The 17,431-nt window shown below is 42.4% G+C and overlaps 1 protein-coding gene across 1 annotated transcript in view; it reads left to right on the plus strand.

The window, feature by feature from the left end:
• ITPR2 (inositol 1,4,5-trisphosphate receptor type 2) overlaps positions 1-17,431 on the plus strand; it is a 268,093-nt gene that overhangs the window by 21,808 nt on the left and 228,854 nt on the right. Inside the window, exon 2 of the mRNA XM_068402385.1 lies at positions 14,867-14,937. Coding sequence (XP_068258486.1) covers positions 14,867-14,937 — 71 coding nt within the window. The remainder of the gene's footprint in view (positions 1-14,866; positions 14,938-17,431) is intronic.

Genomic DNA, 17,431 nt, shown 5'->3' on the forward strand with positions numbered 1-17,431 from the left:
ATGCTAATTATGAAGGATCCACACAAGTGGCACCGCTATGCATTGGGTCTTTTTCCACCTTTACCTTCATGTACGTAGACCTGCACGGAAGCTACTATTTTGCCATCTTGCTTATTGCTGCTGTTTCTTGGCTCTCCTGCTTCCTAATTCCTTCCCCTGTGGAAGATGTTCCCAAGCATTTCCTCTTCAGGTAGCTTCTTGGTGCTGGTACATGTAACTCTCTCAAGCAAGCATGTACAGGTTGGGTGTAGGTGTGGCAAAAGGCTCTGAGAGCTGCTCCCAGCTACTGGGAAAGCAGCTCTGAGAGAATCTGGAACAGCTCCCAAAATGATCTGTCCCAGTAGGAAACTGGCTCTGCCTAGTTTAAAAACAAGTAAATAGTGTCACTGTAATTTTTCAGCTGGTTTTTGTTTGGAAGGTGTTTTCTAACTTGCTGCAGAAGAAACAGAAAAGCAAAGAGAATAAGCAAAAATACCTGGCCCAGCTGCAAAAATTTGTAAACATTTATCATTGCAAAATGAAAATAAAAAAAAATAAAATCTTTTGTTGAGAGAATTGGAACATGTGTTGATGTGAAGTGCTCTCTTATCCTTTAATAACTGTGTATAATTTTCGTTACCATCAGTGAGAGCTGGACACATATCAAAGGGTGAGCAGACCTCATTCAGTGAATTCCTGCAAAGCAAGTCGTCGTCCCCGGAGGCAGAAGTAAACACTGAAACCAGCAGCAGGATTTTGGGAGCTGAATTACACGTTGGGTACAAGCTTGATGGTGGTTACGCTGTTAAACTCAGAGCTGTCTCCTTTTATCTGAAGACAAAACCAGGCAGTGCCATACTCCCAGAGCGCTGCCTCGGCAAGAAGGTGGTTGGGGAAGGTTCATGGTCCCAATGTAAAGCCCAGGTTTGTCCCCTGTGCCAGGATATAGTGTGCCACGTGGAAGGGGGCCCAAGTCCTGCCGCATGGTTGTGGTGGCACAATAGCACTGGTCGGCATTGAAGACAGCCTTGGTGGCAGCTAGAGGAAGGTACACTAAAGAAAGACTGTAGAAAGCACTGGGTCAGATGCTTAGTTGCTGTTACAAAGTGCTGTTTGACTGACTTCAGTGGATTTACAGAAGTTCACCCTAGCTCAGGACTTGTCACTGTTTGAAGGCCTCTGAAATGAGGCAGGTCCTTTCTTTATTTGGTGTCCTGACATATAATAAAGTTTGTACTATAAAATATTTTGGTATCTGTATCATCTAAAGGAGGGGAAGGTTTTTAACATCAGCGAAATGTTAGGCACATAAGATTTTCTGCTGCTGTGTGAAATAAACACTGCAAAACGTGTAAAATGTCAGCATTTTGATTAAGAAATGTTTTCCATACACATTTTTATGTAATGTGACATCAGTTGGTCTGCTGGATTATTACTGTTTATGGTACAAAATGAAGAAAGGACTTGGTTTGATTTCCATGATCTAGATTCCAAGTTGTGTTTGCATGATGATAATTTGTGTGTGTATTTGTGTATGTATATATTTGTGTATGTGTTTGTCTGTATATAGTTATTGTCCCAGAAATTGTTGAGGTTTGTTAGAGACCTTACAGGAGCATTTGAGGCTGGTTTGTCTACTTAAACAACGATGTTTTTGCATTATGCTATTTGAACCAAATGTAAGTTTCCTAATTCTCTCCTTTTGCTTATGCTTCTTTTATACAATAAGTGTTGCCATTTTGATGTGTAGGTGTGAATGCCTTCATTACCATTTTTGGTGGTGGAGTCACTTTTTTTGATCACAGGATAGATATTGGCATTTCTCAGCAATATTTTTCTGGGTAAACCTTTCTGTTTTCATTAAATGGTGTTAACAATAGCAAGTTCAGCCTTTCCAATTCCTTTCATTAGTGCACAGTTCTTCAAAACAGTCCTTTCAAGTGGATGTTCACAAATATGTGCAACGTAGCTATAGACAAAGCTGAGCACAAAGCACAAATTCTTCTGGTGCAAGCTGAATGTAGAATTTCTTTTGATTGTGATTATTGTCTCTCACTGCTGGCTTGGCTTTGCTGTCTCTGGCTGAATAGGTACCTCTGCAATGAGTTCTGTGTGTCTACTTGATTTTGAGACCAGTGGTGCTATTAATAGGATCTTTTTTTGAAGTTACTATGTACCATAGAAATTTAAGCTACTCAGTCTGATAGGGACTTATTAGTGAACTACATGCCTAAAATTCACGTAAAGATGCAGGCTGGCATAGTCCTGAAAATCCCATTTTTAGTTAATGGTGGTCACAGTGTCAGCATTTCTAATGTATGTTATGTCAACATACCTAGTAATTCTACTTCATCCATGCATTTTTACATTGGGAGAGCTGAGTGGCAGGCCTGTTATGGGTAGTTGTAAGGTGTAAGCAAGCAGACTTAAAGTTACGTGTTTAATCTTGATTTTCTGATTTACTTCAAAGTAAGCATCATGTTTGTGTTGGGCCAAATCCTAGACTTGTTACAGTATTTGCATTCAATATGTAGCTAGTTGGAGTAAGGATTAAGTAGAAGAGCTGCAGAAGTTAGATTGTACTTAAGAACTTAGATGAAGGATGCCTTAGATGCTCCTAAAGTAAATAAAGGGAATATTTGGAGATTATCATGGGCATTTCTAGTATGTGGCTTCTGCCCTGAAGGACATGAATATAAAGCCTCAGTTGAATACTGTATGTGGGATAATACTTTAAACATACAGTAGCGCAGCTGATGAGCAGATGATGACCTTTTTGGTTTTTAATGTATGCTCAAAGAACTACAATATTTTAATGTGTATGTTTGCTTATACAGTGTCGCACTTTTTGAAGTCTTGTCTTGAAGTGATCAAGTTTCCAGTTTTAACAAAATTGTAATAATTAATACAAGTTTCTTTACCTTCTTCATTTTATGCGCAATCAACTAAAGTGGTCCTTCACAACTGTCCTCACGAGCAATAGTTAAGCGAGCTTAACTGAAATGGAAGGAGGACTTTTCTCTTTCGTTCCACCACGCCTCAGTGGCTGGAATCCTTTGAGACAAATTGCATCAGCATAAAAATCCCTCACCCCTATGCTGAGTCCCACTGGCTATCTTTAAAAAAAGACTTTGCAGACTTCAAGATGCATATTTTTTGTACCCTATGTGTAGGCACATTAACATAAGGTTTTTCTCTGCTTGTTGGAAACCTGGCAGTGAGTGTGCACCTCCAAGAGTGCAGCTTTTTCAGTCTTGTTTTGCTGAGGGGTGTGCAGAAGGAAGGTGGATGGGGGCAAGAGGAATTTCTCAGCCAGGTCCACCTGGGTTTCTCATCTAGGTCTCAGCCAGGCACAAGAAAAATTGCCAGATGGTGAGATTGAACTAGGAGGAAAGCCTTGCAGAACGCTAGTACCTCCATCCAGAGATGGTTGGGGGTCTCACTTAACATGTTTTTCCAAAGCGTGGTCATCTCATAGTTAGGCAAGTAGCAAACAGACAAGGGAGAGAGGAAGGCTGTGTCCAGAGGGTGTTTCATCCTCCTATTTTGCACATCTGCCCTAGAGTAGGTTGTTATTGCCCTCTGGAGTTGCCTGTCTCTCAATCTTGACTGAAAAGGGAGCTCAGAGGATGGATTTGAGCTAGACACCTTATGCTTACATGGCTGAACTGAGGCCACCAGAATGCCATGTTCTACCCCATCTCCAGGCGAGCTTGGTTTGGCAGTGGTGAGGTCTCTGGTGGTGGTGGTGATAGGCTCCCTGCGTTTGAAGAGCCTCCCATGTAGCTGTGCACTTGGTGCTGTCACTGCTTCTTATTTAAATAGCACTTCACCCCCCAGTACACTTCTGGGAAGGTAAAGTCATTAGGGTGAAATCTTGGCCTCAGAGACTTACTGACAGTTTTGCCTGTAAGTTCAAAGACAGCCCAAAAAAGAAAATTTCAGTAATGGAAAAATTGTCCAATCTCCCAGGTAATGCATATTGTTAGTGGGTCTATGTTCTGCAAGGCACTACTGCTTTCAGAAAGCTTTCCTAATACTCATTTTATCCTTTCCATATCTTAGCTTTAAAAGAATGTCTCAGTACAAATTTAATCCAAAAGAGTATGTTTTCTGGTGCAAGATTTTCTTCTATTGAATGCCTTTAGGCTATCACAACATCCTGGCATGATAGAGTTTTACTTTTCATATTTTCAGGAAAAAAAAAAAAGGAAGAAATCAGACATTTCCTTGGTTTTATGGGAATGTAATTTGTTTTTCAAAGCTACGGAGACAGACTGAAGCCAAAACAAGCCTGGGAGCAGAGCACCAGCATTTCGGAGAAGTGTAACAGGACTTCGTGTGACTGGGGAATGAGCTGGGTGGAGAGGGCTGGCACACGTCCTCCACTTCCCATTGCCAGTTCTCAAGTCCCCTTTTGACAGCAGAAAATGGGTATGCTGGCACCACTAGTGACTAATGTATGTTGTACTGATGTGAGGTGAAATCAGGGGGTGAATCTGGGATGAAATCGGTGTGCCCAGCTCGCTCCCTGAAATGCCTGTACACCAATGCACGCAGCATGGGGAATAAACAGGAGGAGCTGGAAATCCATGTTCGGTCGGGGGGCTATGATCTAGTGGCAATTACAGAGACTTGGTGGGATGCCTCGCATGACTGGAATGTGGTCATGGATGGCTATGTCCTGTTCAGGAAAGACAGGCCGCTAAGGAGAGGTGGTGGAGTTGCTCTTTATGTGAGTGAGCAGCTAGAATGTATTGAGTTCTGTCCAGAGGCGGATCAGGAGCGAGTTGAGAGTTTGTGGGTGCGAATTAAGGGGCAGGCTGGCAGGGGTGATACTGTTGTGGGTGTCTATTACAGGCCACCGGATCAGGATGAGGAGGGTGATGAGGCCTTCTACAGGCAGCTGAGAGCAGTCTCGCAATTACAGGGCCTGGTTGTTGTGGGGGATTTCAACTACCCTGATATTTGCTGGGAGGCCTACTCAGCCAGCCATCCCCAGTCCAGGAGGTTCTTCCAGTGCATTGATGATAACTTTCTGATGCAAATGGTGGATGAGCCAACTAGGAGAGGAGCGCTGCTGGATCTTATCCTCACTAACAAGGAGGGTCTGGTTGAAGAGGTGAAGGTTGAGGGCAGCCTTGGTTGTAGTGACCATGAGATGGTAGAGTTCAGGATCTCATGTGGCAGGAACAGAATAGCTAGCAGAATCACAACCCTGGACTTCAGGAGGGCCAAGTTTGGCCTTTTCAAGCAATTGCTAGGGGAAATCCCATGGGACAGGGTACTAGAAGGTAAGGGGGCCCAAGATAGTTGGTTAGCGTTCAAGGACTGCTTCTTCCGAGCTCAAGATCAGAGCATCCCAACAGGTAGGAAGTCAAGGAAGGGTACCAGGAGACCTGCATGGTTGAACAGGGAACTGCTGGGCAAACTCAAGTGGAAGAAGAAGGTGTACAGATCGTGGAAGGAGGGGCTGGCCACTTGGGAGGAATATAAGTCTGTTGTCAGAGGATGTAGGGAGGCAACTAGGAAAGCTAAGGCCTCCTTGGAATTAAACCTTGCAAGAGAGGTCAAGGACAACAGAAAGGGCTTCTTCAAATACATTGCAGGTAAAGCCAACACTAGAGGCAATGTAGGCCCACTGATGAATGAGGTGGGGGTCCTGGAGACAGAGGATAAAAAGAAGGCGGAGTTACTGAATGCCTTCTTTGCCTCTGTCTATACTGTTGGAGGCTGTCCTGAGGAGCCCCGGACCCCTGCGGCCTCAGAAGAAGTCAGGATAGAGGAGGAATCTGTCTTGGTTGATGAGGGCTGGGTCAGGGACCAATTAAGCAACCTGGACGTCCATAAATCCATGGGCCCTGATGGGATGCACCCGCGGGTGCTGAGGGAGCTGGCGGAAGTCATTGCTAGGCCACTCTCCATCATCTTTGCTAAGTCATGGGCAACGGGAGAGGTGCCTGAGGACTGGAGGAAAGCGAATGTCACTCCAGTCTTCAAAAAGGGCAAGAAGGAGGGCCCGGGTAACTATAGACCAGTCAGCCTCACCTCCATCCCTGGAAAGGTGATGAAACAACTTGTTCTTGGTGCTGTCTCCAGGCACATCAAGGATAGGGGGATCATTAGGGGCACTCAGCATGGCTTCACCAACGGGAAGTCTTGCTCAACCAACTTGATAGCCTTTTATGAGGATGTTACCCGGTGGATAGATGATGGTAAAGCTGTGGATGTGGTCTATCTCGATTTCAGTAAAGCGTTTGACACGGTCTCTCACAGCATCCTCGCAGCTAAACTGGGGAAGTGTGGTCTGGATGATCGGGTAGTGAGGTGGATTGTAAACTGGCTGAAGGAAAGAAGCCAGAGAGTAGTGGTCAGCGGGACAGAGTCCAGTTGGAGGTCTGTGTCTAGCGGAGTTCCGCAAGGGTCGGTTCTGGGACCAGTTCTATTCAATATATTCATTAATGACTTGGATGAGGGATTAGAGTGCGCTGTCAGCAAGTTCACTGATGACACAAAACTGGGAGGAGTGGCTGAGATGCCGGAAGGCTGCGCAGCCATTCAGAGAGACCTGGACAGGCTGGAGAGTTGGGCGGGGAGAAATGTAATGAAATATAACAAGGGCAAGTGTAGAGTCCTGCATCTGGGCAAGAACAACCCCATGTACCAGTACAAGTTGGGGTCAGAGCTGTTGGATACCAGCGTAGGGGAAAGGGACCTGGGGGTCCTAGTGGACAGCAGGATGACCATGAGCCAGCAGTGTGCGCTTGTGGCCAAGAAGGCCAATGGCATCCTGGGGTGTATTAGAAGGGGTGTGGTCAGCAGGTCAAGAGAGGTTCTCCTCCCCTTCTACTCTGCCCTGGTGAGGCCGCATCTGGAATATTGTGTCCAGTTCTGGGCCCCTCAGTTCAAGAAGGACAGGGAACTGCTAGAGAGAGTCCAGCGCAGAGCCACGAAGATGATTAAGGGAGTGGAACATCTCCCTTATGAGGAGAGGCTGAGGGAGCTGGGTCTCTTTAGCTTAGAGAAGAGGAGACTGAGGGGTGACCTCATTAATGTTTATAAATATGTAAAGGGCAAGTGTCAAGAGGATGGAGCCAGGCTCTTCTCAGTGACATCCCTTGACAGGACAAGGGGCAATGGGTGCAAGCTGGAGCACAGGAGGTTCCACTTAAATTTGAGGAAAAACTTCTTTACTGTAAGGGTGACTGAACACTGGAACAGGCTGCCCAGAGAGGTTGTGGAGTCTCCTTCTCTGCAGACATTCAAAACCCGCCTGGACGCGTTCCTGTGTGATATGGTCTAGGTAATCCTGCTCCGGCAGGGGGATTGGACTAGATGATCTTTCGAGGTCCCTTCCAATCCCTAACATTCTGTGATTCTGTGATTCTGTGAGGATCTTGAAATACTGTGCAAATGTTTATGTACTTGGCAAAAATTAGTATGCGCAAGTTAAGTTCAGTACCATTTTTCTTGTCCATAAATGACTTACCTATTATACTGTCCAGGAAAATTGCAGAATTGAGACTAAAATCTAAGAATTGTGTTTTCTACCTCCACTGTAACCTCCAAATAACACTTTATTCTATTGTAATAATTTATTTTAACTCTATTCTTATGATTTATTTTAATTTGCACAATGTTTTAAATGTAAATATAACTATAAAATGGATAAACAAATTCTACTTGAACAGGTTTCTGAAGCTTTTACAAGCTAAAGCATGACTAGATATAATACAATACAAGAGAATAACAAAGTGACTTTCAGGATTTATAGCTGGATTACTTAATTGAACAGGTGAAACTTCTTTTGTTTTTCCCTCTCATATGCAAGCCTGCAGGTACGCTTACAAGATTATATGAATGCACTATCAGATAAGGAAGAAAACTTTAGGCCTGATTATTAGTGCAATTGTTAGTGCAAATGTGGCGCTGCCTACTTGCATGCTGTTGTTTCATTTCCCAGTATGTGCTTGGTATCTTGCTTTCTGCCCTTCTGTCTCCTTGGCATTTGATAAATACAATTCAAAGTGACCTGCGCAAGCATTTTCCAGCATGGTGAGAATGGCTGAGTGTTCCTGATCTGTGTGGGTGAGATAAAATGCACCCACATTCTTGTTTTACGCTGAGGATGGTTTATGGTGAAATTTGTTTGCTGTTAAAGACACTTCAAGAGGTTTGGAATGTTTTAGATATATAGATGTTTGTTTTCCCAGAGTAGGGATGTTCATTTAATAGCTTCTTTCAACTTGTATAGAGCTTTGTGTTTGTAGCAATTAAAGTTTGTTCATAAATGGAAAGAGAAAATTGCTGAAGTTTGAGGCAGGCAGCAGTCAGACTTCTTGGTCTCCTTCTGTGCTGCAGCACCTCATAGGCACGTAGTGCAGTTCTCGTTTAAATATTGTGTACTGCGATCATCACATTTATCAAAAGGGATTTTTAATGTGGAATCTTACTAAATGCTACAGAGCCTTAAGAGCCCTGCTGTAAGTGCAAGGAAGATCCTTTTTATTTTCTGTGCAAGCCGGGGTTAATGTAGGAGACCCTGAAAGATTGCAGATGTGAAAAAGATGATGATGAAAAATTTGGCTTTGGAAAGGAAGGAAACAGGAAAAAGGACGGATTTCATAACATGGAGCTAAATCATTTGAGTCAGGACTTGTAGTCAAAAAGCAGTATGAACTCACATCTTGGGAAGGGTGAGGTATGATGACTGGATTTTTTTGGCAGGAGACCACTTGAAGCAAGCAAGAAGTGGGCTGACCTAGATGCCTGATAAGAGGCTCAGTGAAATGAAAAGTGGGTGGATTTGGAGAAGAACTGGGTGGACCTGATTGTTTTGGCATTTAGGTATTTGAAGCTTGATTTCCGGGGCAGCAAAATTTTAATAACCTATTGTTCATTATTGGTTGGCTTCTTAGTGATATGATTCACACCTCTCCTCCTGAGCGGTTACTGTGTGCTGGGGTGTGTGGAACGTGGGAGAGGCTTTGTAGATGGGAGCTGCATGTAGGAAGGGAAGTGTGTTGGGTGGAAGGTGCTCTGGAGGAGTGTTCCTGATAAGGGGGTTGTGTATGTGAAGGGATGTCTGAGGAGCAAAGGAAGGGAGGCTTTGACGGCTGGTCCTTTGTTCACGAGGGGGTGTTGAGGTTATATGTCTTTGGGTTGCAACCTCAGCACGATTTGTGAACTGATGTTGAACAAAGATACTGCTTAGCTCCATTGGCAATTAAAATGTCCAGCTCCTCTTGCTGATGTCTGTTGTCAACATTGCCCCTTCTTCCTGCTGCTGTCAGGCCTTATGCTGCTCAGAAAATCAGTGAAATGATGATACCGTTAGGAGAGTAAAAGCTGAGTGACTGAGAGAGTGTCTTAGATTGACCACATTGCCTCTAGCTTAGCTTATTCAGCTTTTTGAGGAGTAAAATACTCTACATATGTGTAAAGAGTACTAAGCTGAGTTCTGCTCATCCCCATGTATTGTACTAGTTAGACATCAGTAGCTGAGTCTTGTATTTTTAACAAGTTACACACACACATGCATATATGTGTAGTTACATGTATGAGAGAGTCTGTGTGCTTGTGTTTTGTCTTCTGTGTTTGTTTAGGTATTGTTTTGCTTAATAATATTGGCTATGAAAAGTGGAAGTCTGTTGGTAGGAAGACACAAAATACATTTTGCGAAGATTTTTTTTGAATTGAAGGCACAAAGCTAGGATAAATAAATATGATATGGCTGCTTTCTTGGGCAATCTAGAAAGCATCTTATGAGAGAGCCCTAAAATTCATGAAATACATCATCATTCCTTTCCTATTTTTTTTTACATTGGTTTTTGTTCTTCCAGAATGCAGCTGTATCTCAGTAGTAAATTTCAAATAACTCATCATTGTGAACAGTTTTTCTAGGATTATTGCTATACAACTATTCCTTGACCCTCATGCGACATCTGCAAGTTCCTAGAAACCTTTGGTGTATTTACCTTTAGCCTGTGTTAGGTAATCAGAGGAGCTTGTAGGGCATGAAGGCTCATCCAGCATATATGATTCATACCTGTAAACCCAGATACCATTAGTCTTCTCTGCCAACATACCTGCCTTATCAGTTATACTGCCACCGCTTAGTCCTGCTCCTCCCATCAGTGCATCCTTCCTCCTGTTTCCCCAAATCCACAGTGAGTCCCCACTGGTTCTTCACAAACTCGTTCTGTTTTTTCATTCGGTGAAAGTCCCTACAAAGGCTGGCTGCTCTACCTGGTAGAAAGATTTAGTGGGAATTCCTGCAAGTTATTTGTTTCCCTGCTTCTGCCAAGTGCCCAGGGAGTGGAGCCATATTAGAAACTGTTTGAAATTGCTTATATTAGGCAAGTTTTGAATACAAATGATAAATAGTATTGGGAGAAGTTGATCCTGTCCTTTTATTGCTGAAACATCAAAAACAAGAGGCACTATATTTGAAACTGCTTGTAAATACGTTTACACAGGTGCCACCTTATGCGTGGAATTCATTGCTGCAAGATATTACTAAATTGAATGCTTATACGCATGTTTGGCTTTGCATGTGGTGAGAAAGGACAGATTTAACCCCACCAAATGATGGGGGGAAATGAAGGGAGAGGAAGATAGGTGCAGGACTCTGTACAGGTTCGTGCTTTGACCACTTCCCGTGATGTGGGGCACTATCGTGGCTAATGCTAACAGAGAGTTGAAAGCTGCCTTTACTTTTTTCCCCTACCTCAGCTGAGAAGCACACCTTAACTCCTAGGCATTGTTTTAGATAGTTTCAATTCTTGTTTAATGTGGCTTTGTACACTGTAGCATGAGGTCTTAAAGGCTTAAATACCCGGTAGTCTGTGAGGTTGGCTTCGTGTGGTGGCATGGTGAGGAACTGCCCTTGCTTTCCCTGCCACGAGTGGAAAAACTTTCCCTGGCTTTAGTGGCTGAATGACTGGGCATCTAAGACAAGCAGTCCCATGAACGTTGTTGCTTTCAGACCATAATTCTGCAATTACTGAATACAAAGGGATATGCGTAAAGTCCAGGACTGTAATTATTATTTTGACTTTTCTGATGATTTATCTTAGGCACCAGTGAACGACTGTACAACTTAATTACCACAGCGCTGCAACAATTACTTGGAGGCAGTGTAAACCAGATATTTATTGTGTTCAGGGCAGGACATGCACAAATAAAAATCATAGAATCACTTTGGTTGGAAAGGACCTTTAAGATCACCAAGTCCAACCATTAACCTAGCCCTGCCAAGTCCACCACTGAACCATGTCCCTAAGCACCACAACTACATGTCTTTTAAATACCTCCAGGGATGGTGACTCCATCACTTCCCTGGGCAGCCTTTTCCAATGCTTGATAACCCTTTTGGTGAAGAAATTTTTCCTGATATCCAATCTAAACCCCCCCTGGCACAACTTGAGGCCGTTTCCTCATATCGTACATGTGCATATCACACAATCATATCATAGATGTGCAGGGAACACCTTTGTCATTTATATGCCGCCAACATGTGAAAAACTGAAATGCAGTCGTGTTGTATCTGCCAGGTACTGAATGACAACGGAGGGCACAAAGCAGTATTGTCTGCAGTCCAGCTGAAGAATTAAACCCTTTGAAGTTTGCCAAAGCTTCTTTGATGATAAAGTGGCTTGAATATTGGCATAATAATTTAGATCAGTCTTTAAATAGCTAGCAAATTTGATGATATAATGTAGTAAATTGTGCCTTTATCAGAAAAGTCTTGTCTGGTGCACCTTGACCTCCTATGCAAACCAGCAAGTGAGTGATCTTAAAACATGCTGTGCTGTGGTGTGACAAAAGCTGCAGGTGCCCAGGACCTTTTGTAGTCAAGCCTGTTGTTCGGTTTCACACATCTCAAATGGGTTGTTTGCAGGTTACAAAGGTCGTGAATTACTGGTTGTTTAATGCAGCCACCTAGCAGGCTTCAGTAGCAAACCAATAGCTGCCTTTTGGTTGAGTATAAAAAGTGGGATTTGAATATTTTGAATTGTATAGCAGAGGAAGCGGTCTGTGGTTGAAGAGCCTCTTCTGTTCTGGTCTACAGAACAGGCTGAAGTCTTGCATCGTGTGCAATACGCAGCTCGGCTCTCACTACGCTACTGTAACAAGCAGCTCCACAGTAAACAAGTAGCTACCGAACTCTTTGAAGGTCATACTGCTGGAATACAGGATGAATGTCATTATATGGAAATTTTGGGGATTAAGTTGTTGGAAGACTGCTATATAGACAAAGCAATTCTTTATTCAGATTTTTGTCCTGTGTTGTAAGGTACTTTGTAAGAAACAAAGGTGTCAGAAGCTGAGGCACTGAGCAGGGGCTCAGGAGATGATGATTCTGGTCTGTCATGCCTCTGTCCTGCCACATGTCAATTAATTTTTCTGTGCTATCATTTCATGTCCATAGGATGGGAGTAGCAGCAGTTCCTTTCTACTTTGTCTTGTCTGATGTCTTTGGTTCCTAATGAGTGCAGAACTCGTTTATGGTCCTTATCTTTCTGCCTTTAGAGAATGCTTAAATGAAAGTGATTGATATGAATTGTTTAATGTCTATTTTCTGAGCCTTGGAAGTCTAACATGTTAGAACACTGCAGCTAACCTGCTCAGAGAGTGTGCGGGATCTTGTTTGTTTTTCTCAGCACCAACACCTTGTTTTCTGTATGGCTTTTGTTACGGTGATGTGGCACCGTGATGAAAGTTTTGCATTTCATCCACAGTTCCAATTGCCATGAGGGTACACAAATTGTCACCAAGGAACACAAGATGTTCTTTGTGAATTAAGCTCAACTTCCAACATACCATCCTCCAGCCTGACAGTGGAACGAACCTTATGGGTTCGTTCGGAAAGCCTTTGAGGGATTTTGTGGAGGAAGCAGTACTGTTTGGCATTAAAAGCCTTTGCCAAAGCTTCTGTTAAGGTAGTCCTTTCGAGCCCTGTTTCTTCTGTGACTCCAGGTTTTAGGTGCTATTTATAGGAAGCTTTGGCCCATTAGATGATAGACAGAGTGCATCTTGCAGGACTGACTGAAAGTCCTGCTTTCCAAACCTCACTTTGTTCTTACTAAGCCTGGCCTAACCTAGACTGTGAAAAACACAACTCCATAAAGCCGTGGCAGGTCCTCTGCCTGGTCCTGGAACTGTTACTTCAATTCTCCTTACTCACCAACACCTCACATTTGCATCCAAGTATGTTATGAGATCCGAGCTGCTGACTTCCAAAACTCTCTATCATTTTTTGCTTCTATTTCTGGGAACCACAGCCACACTGTGCAGCTTGTCAGTGGTCAGCTTGCTAGGGCAGAAAATTCATGGGCATGCTGGGGGATCAGTCTTGCTGCACTTGCTACCGTGAAAATAACATTAAAAAGATTAAAGCTGTTTATGGAGCTTTAAAATAAAATATGAGTGGTTGAGATAAAAACTAAACACTGTAAAAAGGCCAAATCAAGATGCAATAGCTGTTTTTATTGAATCAGAAAAGTAGAAATTTTTTTACTGAGGAAAATGGAAACAATTAAAAAAGCTGTAATTTCAGCATACAAAGCGATAGTTTACAAATACTTATGCGAGTTCCAAAAACTTTGAAGTGTGGCTAGGTGTGAAGCATTCACCAACTTGTGTGAAAACTGAATGCATCTATTGTGTAATTTGGCTGAACCCAAATTGTGCTTTTTCTGGCAATTTCCCACAGAAAATGCTGCTAAGACTGTTGTTGTGAAGTGGCAGGGCAGTAGTGTCTCCTTAAACATGATTTTCCTGAATAATTGTTTGAAACAGGCAGATTATTTACAGGATGCTTCCTGAAGGGAAGCTGAATTTATGTTTAGGAAGTTTTGCGATAAGATTAACGATTTTTTTTTCTTCTAAGTGGGGCTTATAATATTTTCGAATTTTATTGTTTATTTAACTTCTAAAATATTGTGAGAAATATATTTGATCTGTTATTTAGATTTTCTGCTGTGGATTAAATAAATGCTTATACCTTTTAGCAAAGGAAAATGTGCCTATGTGAGTTTTGATTGGAGCTGAATCTTAATTCCACATGCCTCCTCAGAGGAAAAAGATTGAAAATGGTGAAGAAGAACAGCAGAATGTTTAAAGACTAGAATCCAAGGTGCTTTGTTGGATTCTAGGTTCAAATTCTAGATAAAACAGTGTTAGGAAACAGCAAGTCACTGGAGAAACCCCCCTGCATGTCCTGATCGTGTAAGCAGATCCACATATACTCTGGTACCCATGTGAGGGCTGCTTACTGTGCGTCCCCTTAAACGTCCTCAGTGGGGATGCAGGAATCCGCAAGCATAGGACAGCTTGCAGGCGTAGGGCCAGTCTAACCTGCAGTGCTTTAAATGTTCTTTCTCGGATCAGATGCACGTGTGCCTTCCCAACATTTTTCTTTGAGGTCTTTTTCCAGGGCTCATTTAAGTGTCTCAGAGTCTCTCTCTTGATTTTGATGAATTTTGGATTATGCCCTAGGGTAATGGCTGTGAAAATTTGACAGCTGCAGAAAAACAAACTGTTTCTGCTTAAGGGTTAATGGGTTCTAATGAAAGAAAACAATAATTTTACAAGTAACATCAATGTACAGGGTGTAACAAAAGGGATTTGAATGAAGTGGGATCTGAAACAGGCCATAATTTAGTGCAATAGAAGAAATCCTCTTTCTTGAAGAAAAATGTAGAGTTTTCTTATCTTGGTTATGCTTAGTAACTGAATAATGGAATTCCCAAGGTATTTTTTGAGTTAAATTGGAGGAATGTGTAAGCTTCTGTATCTATGGTGTGACAGGTGTGTCTCTACATTTATATACACTGATGTCAAATGCATGTTTTAGTAAGTATCATAACTTTTGTTTTTCTAGGTTAGTGGATGACCGGTGTGTGGTTCAGCCAGAGGCAGGTGACCTTGCTAATCCTCCAAAGAAGTTCAGAGGTCAGTAACTGGGGATAATTTTTTTTTTCATGACCAATTGATGCATGTTCTAACTCCTTGGGCACTTTGCCTTACCGGACATATGGTAAGATGCGTTCATGGTTTGTGAACACATTGCCGAAGTTTCAAACTGGAATGTGAATGACAGATTTTGAGAACTAAATACCAAATCAGCAAAGGCATGAGGGGTACGTGGAAAACATGGGGAAAGGGACTCATTTTCTTGTAGTCCCAAGAGTTGGTTGCTCTGTTCTGTACACTGAACGCTGATCCCCCACTGTGTGACCAGCTCCTTGCTCCAGCCCTGCTCTTACTGTAAATGGGAAACAAGCTCATGAGGTTCAAAACTACTTGAGCTGCTGGTTTGTTTATTTGTTTAAAAAATAGGACAGCATTTTAAGGACTACCCTCAAATATTTTGTCAGCTTTTTGTTTTGCTTTTGCTTAAAACCGTATCTGATTTTTCTCAACTTTTAGACATGACCTTGTAGATTTGGACAATTCTGCTGTTTTGCTTATTGGAAAAAATAAAAATGCACTGACCACATGCAGTTTCTACTTCTTGAATGCTAAAAAATACTCCTGTGGTATCAGAAGTTCTGTGTGTTTATATATGCAGGGGAGGAAATAAAACCTCTCAGTCTTGTTTGTACTTGACTTAAGCCATTGGCTCTAGCCATGCCAAAGTAGAGCCTTACTAGCCTGATCCAGACCTCTTTTGGCTTAAATGGGCTTGGGTTTATACCTGTTATGAGATAAAGACAGTTATGGTTTGCCTGGTTTAGAGCAAGGGAAATGTGTTGCATGGCTGCATGTATCTATCTCAAGGGGTTGCACTGACATTCTTAACCTTATTATTTTATTTCCAGTGTTTATTATGCTGTAGGATGCATATGCTATTATTGCAAAAAAGTTGCATTTAAAACATTGAGAGACTGAAGTTCTGCTTTTCCAGAGTACTCAAGATTTTTTTCCATTATATATTCAGGAAACGTCAGCAATTGGTTCAAGTTCCAGCTGTAAGCATTCAGCACATTGGCAGATCTTGGAAAGTGAGGATGTACACTTAGAAACTAATAGTAATAACTTTTAGTCACTTGTGTGATGTCATAGAATAACTTTATAGCAGAGGAGGGGATAGCATCTAGTTCTCCATTGTGGCTTTCAGGCTACCTAATTGTGATTTCATCCTCTCACTGCCTGCAAATAAGTGTTTAATCCACAGCTTCCAGGTTGCACAAAATTTAAGGTGGAGATTCTTTGGACAGTATTTCTGTCGCTTCACCACCCTGATGTGTTCCCAAAGCAGAACACATCCAGGTTTCTAGATGAGACAGGGGTCACTAGAAAAGATTTCCATGTGATAGTGTAATTGCAGAATACATCCAAATGTCTACAATCAAGGAGCTGAACAGAGGTTAAAAAGACAACCTTAATTTTTTCATTGTCTAATGTTTGAGGGCTTGATTTTATAACTTCAGTACAGTAGAGTTCTTTTATCGCAGTTCTGTGATGTTCTTTCCTAACTTGAAAAGGCAAAGAAGGAAAAAGTTGATAGTGTTCCGTGTAGAGGTTTTTTTTTTAAAAAAAACAGGTGATTTCATCAGCCTTAGGAAGGTCTGGGCACTTTGATCCAGGGTGCAAGGTTGTTGAACTCTCAGCGCTAATGGCATGCCATCAGTGCTGGCAGTAGTACACGTACATAGATCAGATGTCAAAAGGGGGTGAGACACAGACAAGACATACAGCTGTTTTCTGCTGCTGGGGAAATGCAAGGACTGTACTCCTGAGTTATATCCCAGCTTCTGCAGGGGAATGTTTTCTATTAGTTGTAGACAGTTTTGGCTCTGTTCCTTATTGCAACCTCTGTTGCTTGCATAACACATCCCTTTATCTCTAGTTGCTTCTGCTCCCTCTTCCCCACAGCATCTAACCTTTCCTTTTCTTTCACTCAGATCCTCCACTTCTTGGGGATCTCCTCCATTTCCCTCCCTACCCCAAAACTTGTTACTAGCTACTTTCCTGCTCCTCCTCACTGCTGCCTCTTAGCTCGTTTTGGCTTCAGCAGCCTCTCTTCCTGTTACTCCTTACCTCTTTCTGTTTTAGGGTGCACCCATATCTGACTTAATTTTGAAGTGGCTTGCTTAGCTGTTGCTATCATTGTGGTAGCATGTGAATTTGGATGAACTGCAACATCTGTAGAAGAGGCTAAATTAGTGAAAAAGTGAGTTTTGTCACCATAATTGATGCAACCCACCATGCTATAATATCATGGCTATATTGTTAGGGGCCGCATCTAATAGCATTTTCCTGCTGCTTCAGGTTTGTGTAATCAAGTGGCATTCAGGAGAAGGGCTGCAGCAAAGATAAAGCCATCATTTGGTTGTTTTCTCCTTCATATTACAAGTCAAATTCTAAATGTGGGAATAGCAGGGGTTTTGCTGAGAACACAGCAGAAACTTGCTGTCTAATTCGGATTTAGTGCCTGGTACCA

This window comes from Nyctibius grandis, chromosome 5 (assembly GCF_013368605.1).
Source record: "Nyctibius grandis isolate bNycGra1 chromosome 5, bNycGra1.pri, whole genome shotgun sequence".
Classification (NCBI taxonomy): domain Eukaryota; kingdom Metazoa; phylum Chordata; class Aves; order Nyctibiiformes; family Nyctibiidae; genus Nyctibius; species Nyctibius grandis.